The following is a 9,333-nucleotide window of genomic DNA, read 5'->3' as shown; positions in this document are numbered from 1 at the left end:
AAGCAAGTTATCAACCTTTTCTGCTCAGCTTGCATTGCAAGTTTAAAAAAAAAGCAATGCAATGACAAACCTAGACAGCATCTTAAAAAGCAGAGACATCACCTTGCCAACAAAGGTCCGTATAGTTAAAGCTATGGTTTTCCCAGTAGTGATGTATAGAAGTGAGAGTTGGACCATAAAGAAGGCTGATCGCCGAAGAATTGATGCTTTTGAATTATGGTGCTGGAGGAGACTCTTGAGAGTCCCATGGACTGCAAGAAGATCAAACCTATCCATTCTGAAGGAAATCAGCCCTGAGTGCTCACTGGAAGGACAGATCCTGAAGCTGAGACTCCGATACTTTGGCCACCTCACAAGAAGAGAAGACTCCCTGGAAAAGACCCTGATGTTGGGAAAGATGGAGGGCACAAGGAGAAGGGGACGACAGAGGACGAGATGGTTGGACAGTGTTCTCGAAGTTACCAGCATGAGTTTGACCAAACTGCAGGAGGCAGTGGAAGACAGGAGTGCCTGGCGTGCTCTGGTCCATGGGGTCACGAAGAGTCGGACACGACTAAGCAACAACAAAATGGTAAAGTTGTCTAGAAGACTCTCTGGAAAAACTCCGGAAGATTTTGTCAAAATATCATTTTAATAACACACAGGGCACCTCACACCAAAATGGATGAAGCTTCTGTATTATAAACTCCCCCCCCCCACTATATTGCTTTTGTCTGGTGTGGTATAGTTTTCCCAGTCGCCTTAAGGATGGGCAGAGAAATCCTAACGGGGGTGGGCACAATTTGAGTGGCAGAGCCACTGGCAGTGAATGTTCTGCTGATTCCAGCTACTCTGGATGGAATTTAAAGGCCTGTTTTAAGAGAGAAATTTAACTGTTCTGGTAAAACGCAAGCAGTGAAGGAAGCCAGACAAAACTTTCAGGGGATGGCGTCCTCCCCAAAAGGATATTATCTAAGGACGGAGAAAAGGGATGGTGGGGGTGTAGGAGGTTCTTGGGCAGGATGAAATGGACAAAGGCGGTCGGTCCCTCAACTAACCTAAACCCAAGCCTTTGGCATTAATGAAGGTCAACACCAGCACTGTTGATTGCTCTCAGAATAAGCTGGTACCCCTAATAAGTGGAACCCAACGTCTCATCCTCCCCTAAACATCTGTCTCTGACACACTGAACCATTCGGACGCGCAATCTTCCATGTGCATTAATTCCGTTATGCAGCCCTGCAAAAGGTTGCGCTACGTCTCCTTCCTGAATGTCATGCAGCACTTCGTTGCCTTTTAAAACAAACAAAACGAAAACTGCACAGCATGTTTTTTTTCAAAAGTAAATCCCTCGTCAGTTCCAGGGGAGGCCACTCTGTCCACCCGCTGCAAATCGAGAGGGTGGCAACTAACACCGCTTAACCGAAAGTGTAATCCTGGGCAGCTGCCAGGATTTCACCCGTGCTCAGCTGTGCCAGGCGGTGGCGCGCATGTCACACAGAGCTGCCCATCCTCCCTCTACACCCCTCCCTTGGCTACTGCTGTTGCCATAGAACTTCTGCCCTCTCCTCTTCTTAGCACAAAGCGGCTCAGCAGAAGCTCGGCTGCCCCTCTCTCCATCCACCTCGTCCGACCGACCGCCCTAGTTTCACGGCCGCCGAGCCATTCTCCACTCCACCCCCCTACTCCCTGAACTACGATTCCCGTGGTGCCTCGCGAACAACCAAGCTCCAGCTTCCGGTGGCGCGTGGTTTCCGGCTCGGATCGGAACCTGGAGCCCGGATTCGATCCGGGTGTGAACATTCCAAAAGCAGGTAAGGCAGCCCCCCCTCCCCCACCCTCTCGCCTCGCCGCGCGCCGCCGGGAGCCGCCCTCGCCCCTCGCGCGGGGACTCTGGGCCGGCGGGCCCCCTCTGGCGCGCGCGGGGCGCTTCTCGGGGAGGCGCGGCGGGGCCCCGGCAGCGGCCGCGGCGCCGCCTGCTGCTCCCTCCCCTCCGTCCCGCTCTCCTCCTCCACGCCGCCTGTTCTTTGTTACAGGCAGGAGCCGCCTGCGGCCGCGCGGCGTGGAGGGGGCGAGGCGGGTCCGAGGCAAAACCCGGCGGAGCCGCTCCCGGATCCCCAGCCCAACCCAGGCAGCCGCCCGGGCAAGGCTGGCCTGGTGCCTCCGCCGCCCTGGGCTGCGCTTCTCTCCCGCCCCGCGCCCTGTCCTCCTTTCCCCTCCAACCCTCACCGGGCCTGGATGGGGCAGCCCCTGTGCTCGGGGAGGGAGCGCGGGCGGGCGGTGCGCCCAAGAGGCAAGGCTCGGGCTCGCCCTGGGGCTGGGAAGCGGAGGGCTTCGGCTTGCCCGGGGGCACGACAAAGCACCCTCCCTCCCCCGCCGTGGTGCGCGGTTGGAGAAGGGCAGGGCAGGCGCCGCTCTTGCGAAGGGGGCGTGTAGAGGTGGCCTGCTCTATAGGCTGCAGCGACTCGGAGAGGTGCGGGACTCTCTCCTTAAAATCCGCAGATTGTGCCCCCTCTCCGGCGTCCGCTTGGTCCTTTTGTGCCACATGCACAAGGTCACACACACACGCGCGCGCGGACCTTGGGGGAATTCGGCATATCTGGCACGTCCTGTCTTTGCAGTCGCGTTTTCTCAATGCATTGAAACAATATGGGTTTCTTTAAAATAAACATTTAAAATGCTCTTTTTAAAAAATTCTCCACTCGCCTCGGTTGAGAAGTAGATCTGGTAGAATAGCTTGCTGATTATGATGTTATATTCTGATAAATTAATTCTCATATTTTAAATATTAAATGTATGCTTGAGTCAGGTATTTTCCCTATTCTCCAATCATCCATTTGGCTATAAGGAGTTACTGTTGGAACTGTATTCCATCCTCTGATGTGGATGGACTGGCAAAGGTTTGTTAGCCAGGCAGATTCATCCAGTGGCATAAATTGCTCTCTTTTTATTACATTTTTCAAAAAACTAGTTTAATCGTGCGGGTCATGTCCATGTATGAAAATAAATGTGAAAACTGCAAGTTTTAACTGGTTTTAATAAAAAGACATTGAATGCAGATGCATTGTTTCTTGACCTGTTTACCTGTATCAAGGGCCACATACTACACTGTGTCAAAAATATTAACATGTCAGAAAGGAATGTGTGAAGTGACCCATCATAGGTGGCTTGTAAAATCCCCAAAATGGAATTTAGAGTAGGATTATTGTTCATGTACTAATCTGATATGGGGGTGGTGGCTTTTCCAATCTTTGGATTCTCCATCATTAATACTTCTTTGCACTCTGGCTTGTGTTGACACACTCAGCATAATGTCATGGAGTGTTTTCAAGGGAAACTGCCGATTTCCATGGTGCATTTATTTTTTGCCCTTCACACATGGTCACGTCCTGCTGAGGAAGTTAATTAAGGCTACATGTTCCAACCACTGTTGATAGTAGATATAAAGGGGGAGGTATGTTCGTTCAATAAATTTTATTGTTTAATGGTGTCCACAGCCTACTTGATGATTGATACATTCAACTGCAAGATGCATGGGTGCCATTGTATGGTCCTAAAACACCTTTGGAACCCATGAAGTTTGCTATTAGAGGCCCATTTAAGGTGGCAAAGATGCTTCAAAATAATCTCTCATAAAATTAAAACCAATACTATAATATTCAATAAGTGAGCAAAATAAAATATTGGAAAGCATTTTTCTTGTTTTCTTGCACAAATTCAGATATTAGTTAATCCATTAATCCACTTGCAGTCTCTTTCCTGCTCCTGTTATTGATGTAAATGAATTTTCTCTAATGCCTTTAATCATGCAAATACTTGCATGTTTATCTTTAAATCTCCTCTAGTTGTAGGATTGGCATTGGACTGTTTACTACGTATCAGGTGTCTATGTTTTCTCAGCTATACTCAGATATGATCTCACTCTTTTGATGCTGCTTTTTTAATTAGTTCTGCTTCCTCACCTATCTTGCCCAAAGAAAAATGTACCAATTAGCAGTTTACTGCAAGTTATTATCTGTGTTTATTTCACGGATGCTATTTCTGTAGTGATGTAGCCTTGATATCAGTATGATTATTCATTTATATTTTTGCAAAATGAAAGCATTGCAATAAAATTAATTAGTATGGTGCATCTGAATTTTGCCTTGTGTGTCAATGGGAAACTAAGGCATTAAAAATACCAAAAAGAAAAAAGAAGAAAAGAAAAACCATAGTGCTAACAGCAGTTATAAGCACTGAAAATTGCCACAAATGTATAAATACTGCAACCAAGTATAAAATGTATTGACTCTGCTTTCGTCAACATGTTGATTTGCAACTTAAAGACTTGTATAGTGCAGTGTTTCACACCCCCTTCCCATCTGTCATCTATATGGCTCTGCTGGTTAGTGTGTGGTACTGATAATACCAAGGTTGCAGGTTCGATCCGCATGTGGGAATGCTTCACATTCCTGCATTGCACGGGGTTGGACTAGATCCTTGGAACTCTTCCAACTATGATTCTAATTTTGGACTATCCAGGGTTCATTCTCGTTGTACCACTTGTGAGGCAAAGTCAATGTTGGGGACAGTAGCGCTAGACCAGCGTTTCTCAAATGTGGGTCTCCACCTGTTTTGGGACTACAATTCCCATTATCTCTGACTACTGGTCCTGCTAGCTAGGGATGATGGAAGTTGTAGTCCAAAAATAGCTGGAGACCCAAGTTTGGGAAACTGCCCTAGAGGAAGGGTCAAAACACAATTAAAGTCATTGTTCCTTTTCCTGGACATGTCTTGTTTATCTTCCAGGATCCTGGTGCTTCTGGGATGTTTACAAGCAGGGTGTAAAGTTAGCCTTCTGTCCCCAGCATGTGATATTCAGAAGAGCACTCCTGGGTATGGAGGTGCCATTTAGCTATCACATATTAGCTATGGAGAGAATATCATTTGAATTTAATCACTTTTTGAGCCATCCAGGCTAACAGACGTATGGGGTATTTGTTACATAAAATACACACTTGAAATGATTTGCTCACAAATAAAGATAACATGAGAGTCAAAATAGTGTTTCAGAGAGCTAGGATTAGTTGTAATGGGCATCCATGTTATGGAAAGCACGTTTGCTGCTACATAAAATCGTGAAGCATCCCTAATTCACTTAGTCCCTATATCTATTAGGGGAAACATCCTGTGGCCCACAAGTTCAGAGGTAGTTGGTGAATGTCATGCTTAACCACATGTGCATTCTAGGTAATTAAGCCGAAGTGAACTGACAGGGTCCTTTATGCCTTCAGGTAAATGTACAGAAATAAAAAACGATTAATGGAAATAATTTAAACAAGCTCTTTCTGTTTTATAGATTGCCTCTCCATAGGCAAAAGCTAAAGGGCCCTCTTAAGTGCCATGTCTATGTCCTTGCTTGTCTTTTCTGCATTCAGGAGTTTTATTTCTAGAAGACTCCCAAATAAATACCAGTTTTGGCCCCTCTCCGTTGTCAGCTATCGCAGTTACCTGCAGAACATTTCAGAACAGAAGCTGCTGTTTCTGAAAGTATCAGACTGAAAGCTTAGAAGCGGTTGTCAATGATGGGTGGGGAGATGGAGTATCTGATTGAGCAGCAAGTGCCATCTTAGAAATAAAAACTTCAGATATATTCTTCGGACTGTGGTGGATTATCTGTCGCTCCAAGTATCTACTCAAGGTGCAATGCGTGAATCTCAGTTGTACTCAGTTTTGCACAAGAAAGCTGACATTAACCCTTCTGCAAAAAGTAGTGTTTCTTGGGCTACCAGTAGCCTTCAGTTTTCTCAATAGCAGCTCACCCCGTGGTCTGCATGTCATGCCACGTCAAACTATGGTTTAGCGCAGTGTTTCCCAAACTTGGGTCTCCAGCTGTTTTGGAACTACAACTCCTGTCATCCATAACTAGCAAGACCAGTGGTCAGGGATGATGGGAATTGTAGTCCAAAAGCAGCTGATGCCCCAAGTTTGGGAAACACTGGTTTAGCAGGACCATACAGCCTCCAGAGAGGAGCTCACAGCTGCTGTGCCCTTCCCTGGTCCCTTTTGCTGCCATGCTGCACTGAGCTGAACCAAAGCTGGACTGGAACCGTAAGTACTGGGCTCCGAGAATCATATAATTTCTGGAAAATATTGGGTCATAAGTGATGTGTAATTTCCTCCCCACAGAGGTGCATCTGACACCTTCATTGCATAGCTTTTGTTGTATGCTGAAGATTCATCTCTACCCTGTGCTTTTTACACTTGAGATACATATAATTTAGGACCCACGCTAGTTGTGATTGAAAATATTTTTAGCCTGCTTTCAGTTATGTATTTTATATTGATATAACCTGCCCTGGAACGTTCAGGTGAAGGGCATGTCAATCTAAGTAATTATTATTATTATTATTATTATTATTATTATTATTGCATTGCACTTAAAGTAAAACGAGCCAACAATCCTGCCATTTGCTGTTTCAGGAAACAGTACTGAGAATAATAAGTCTTTACCAGCTGTTTGATCCTTCCAAATGTGCACATTACATGCACAGTTTCATAGGAACTTATTGTGGAAATCAATTCATTTCGAATTATTACAATTTGATACCTTTAATTGGTCTTAACTGGTTTTCTTCTTTCAACATATGTTGGTCTCATGTTTTTCTTTGCGACCTCAAAGCTAGGTACCTCACTTTTATTTTTATTTTTCAAGTGAAGTCTGTTTGCAGATGGGATTGGCTAGGGCTTTCCACCATATGTATAAGATCACATGGAATGGACATGTGCCATACATAGGTCTATATATGCTTTTTCCTGTATGGAAGTTATGTTTGTCATGTTCTGCAATTCAGACACAAGGTTGAGTGTTAAATTTTCAAGTTATTGTGCACAGCGTTCTTAAAACAATAACATTAGTGGGTGATGGGAAGGCGATAGAGCACCTACCATCTCTAGGTAAGGCTAGGAATATCCCATTTTAAACCCTGGAGAACTGCTGCCAATCAATGTAGACAATATCTGTCGGATGGTCTGACTCAATAGAATGCAGTTCCTTTAATTTTGTGAGTTATGTTCTGTGTTTAACTGTAGGGAGTAATATAACCCTTTAGAAATCAATAGCAAACCTCCAGCCAAATGTAAGCTGGGGCCTGTTTTCATCTAGCCTCTCCTAGGCATAAAAAGCACTTTCGTTAGTATGTTGGAATCCACATAACCCGGGCAGGTGAGCTTTTTGCTATGAAGTGCCTAACAGTCTCATTGGAATCTGTCCCTTCTGTTTTCAAAGGTCTTCAAAATGGCAGAGGATGGCAGCAAGGAGGCCGTGCTTATCTGTAAGTATCCAAGAATACTTCTGCATTAAATATGCCTCTGACTATTAATTGTCAATGAGAGCCAAATGAGGGCTGCCACCTCTCCTGTGTTCTAAATAGAAAAGACAATGAATGTCAGATCCCGCACCCAGGAAAATGCAGACAATTTAAGTGGTTGTTTTCCATTTAGGAGAGGCTGAGCCCAAAGCTGTCAACTTTTCCCTTTTCTTGCAAGGAATCCTATTCGGAATAAGGGAATTTCCCTTAAAAAAGTGGAAACGTTGACAGCTATGTGAGCCAGTGTAGGCAGGAACTGAGCAGGCATAGCAAACAGTCTGCCATGCATTGTAGATTTTCTGGGGATATTTACTAAGACCTTTTGCTACTGCTGTAGGAGGTATTAGTGGGCACATTGGCAAGCTGTAAAGGTGAACAAAGGCAAGCACATATACTTAGTCTTCCTCTTGTCTGGGGATGAGACTGGAGAGGTTAAAATAGGATTTACAGAAAAGATGGGGGATTGGAGAGGGGGACAGAAGCATGGTGTTCAAAACTATAAATGACTGGTTCTCAAAACTTTTTTCTCTGAGCCATATTCATGGAATAAAAATTTGATTGTGCCACACTGAATTTTGTAGTGATTAGAAATACATTGGAGCACTTGATTTATAACATAGAACACAACTACTTTATAATATGATCATGGGAAACCAGAAAGTATGAAACAATGCAGCTACATAAGAACTTGAATCATTCCCAAACTAATGATAAACGCGTCTTCTCTAGCGCTGCGTTTGAACAGTGATTCTAACTCACAACTAGAATTGTTCTCAGTATCATTTGATGTTCTTGCTGTCATTTTGAAAAGATATCTATCCGTATTCTGCAAATAATAAAAATTATTTTGATACTATACTGTAGTGAAATGTTTAAATGTTTCTTTGATTGTCCTTGAATCTTTTCGCTACACTAGCCATCCTTTCCTGCCACACCAGTTTGGGGCACCACAACCTTTCAGAACTGCTGCCATAAATGCATGGGCCCAGATTGCACTGTGGATTTGCAGATTTTATCTGAGATATCAGCTGTTGAATCTGGGCATACACACACTGAATTTTACATGTGAACACCCTTTCAAACAGTATGCCAGGGCATTGGTGTCCTGTGATATCAAAGGTGGGAGAAGTGCACTTGTTTGGCATGGGGTAAAAGGTCTGTTTTGTTCCCTACTACTAGGTAAAGTTATTATAAGGGATTGAAGGTGCACCAGAGAGGAGTATGGAGAGGTTTGAGGTGCATGTGCTTGGAAAATGCACATTTTTTTGCATTTCTGTGAGAAGCTTCTGAATAATCCTTAGTAGGATTTCTTGTTCGCTGTGGGATTCTTCCTCTCATGGCTAGAATTTAAGTGGTGGTGGGGTGGTGGTAACTAATTTATAGCAACTGACATCACAGACATTCGTAGCTTCAAGCAGTCTCGTTTTACAAACCAAACAATTTGTTTTGTTTCATTATTTTGCTGTTCTGTGTTTTTTTCTTCATGCACCATCACAATAAATAAATACTGAAGGGTTAGAACAGCACTAATAGCTTTGCAGATGCCCCCAAGGCATAAAAGAGCATGCAAGAGTGCTGTTTAGTTGTGATGACTCTGCAGTGCTGACAGCTGTGGTGCTTTTTTTGCTTTTTTACCAGCAAGCTAAGCCGATGTGTCTGAGATACTACAAAAAAATACAGGATGACTTGCAGTAGTGTTGGTTTGAAAGCAGAAGACCAGGGATTGGAAACCATGCTCTGTTTGTGAGGCTACCTTTGAGGTTGGCCAGGAGTCTGGAGCTGGTGCAGAATGTAGCAGCTTGGGAGCAAATAATGCCTTGCCTGTGGGGTTTGCACTGACTGCCAAGTTCAAGGTGTTGGCATATATCATGCAGGGCCAGGTTATATACCCAGTGGGACACTGTGGTTGGCGGGAGACCTCTCTTACAAGTTCCAAGGATCCCAGAAGCCTGCACTACTGTAACTCAGAGCAGGGCTTTCAATGCATTTTTCCAGCTGGATGAAT

General features: G+C 44.5%; 1 protein-coding gene across 2 annotated transcripts in view; it reads left to right on the top strand.

The window, feature by feature from the left end:
- Positions 1 to 756: 756 nt before the first annotated feature.
- The window catches only part of PRDM15 (PR/SET domain 15), a 38,117-nt gene continuing 29,540 nt past the window's right edge, over positions 757 to 9,333 (top strand). The window contains exons 1-2 of one of the 2 annotated variants that reach the window (XM_082221054.1): positions 757 to 1,793; positions 7,247 to 7,292. In XM_082221054.1, coding sequence (XP_082077180.1) covers positions 7,256 to 7,292 — 37 coding nt within the window. In that variant the 5' untranslated portion in view covers positions 757 to 1,793; positions 7,247 to 7,255. The remainder of the gene's footprint in view (positions 1,794 to 7,246; positions 7,293 to 9,333) is intronic. The other variant, XM_082221055.1, reaches the window with a different exon arrangement.

This window comes from Podarcis vaucheri, assembly GCF_965113315.1.
Source record: "Podarcis vaucheri genome assembly, chromosome: 4".
In the NCBI taxonomy this organism is placed as follows: domain Eukaryota; kingdom Metazoa; phylum Chordata; class Lepidosauria; order Squamata; family Lacertidae; genus Podarcis; species Podarcis vaucheri.
The sequence above is the reverse complement of the archived record's forward strand: the minus strand, read 5'-3'. Positions and strand labels throughout refer to the sequence as shown.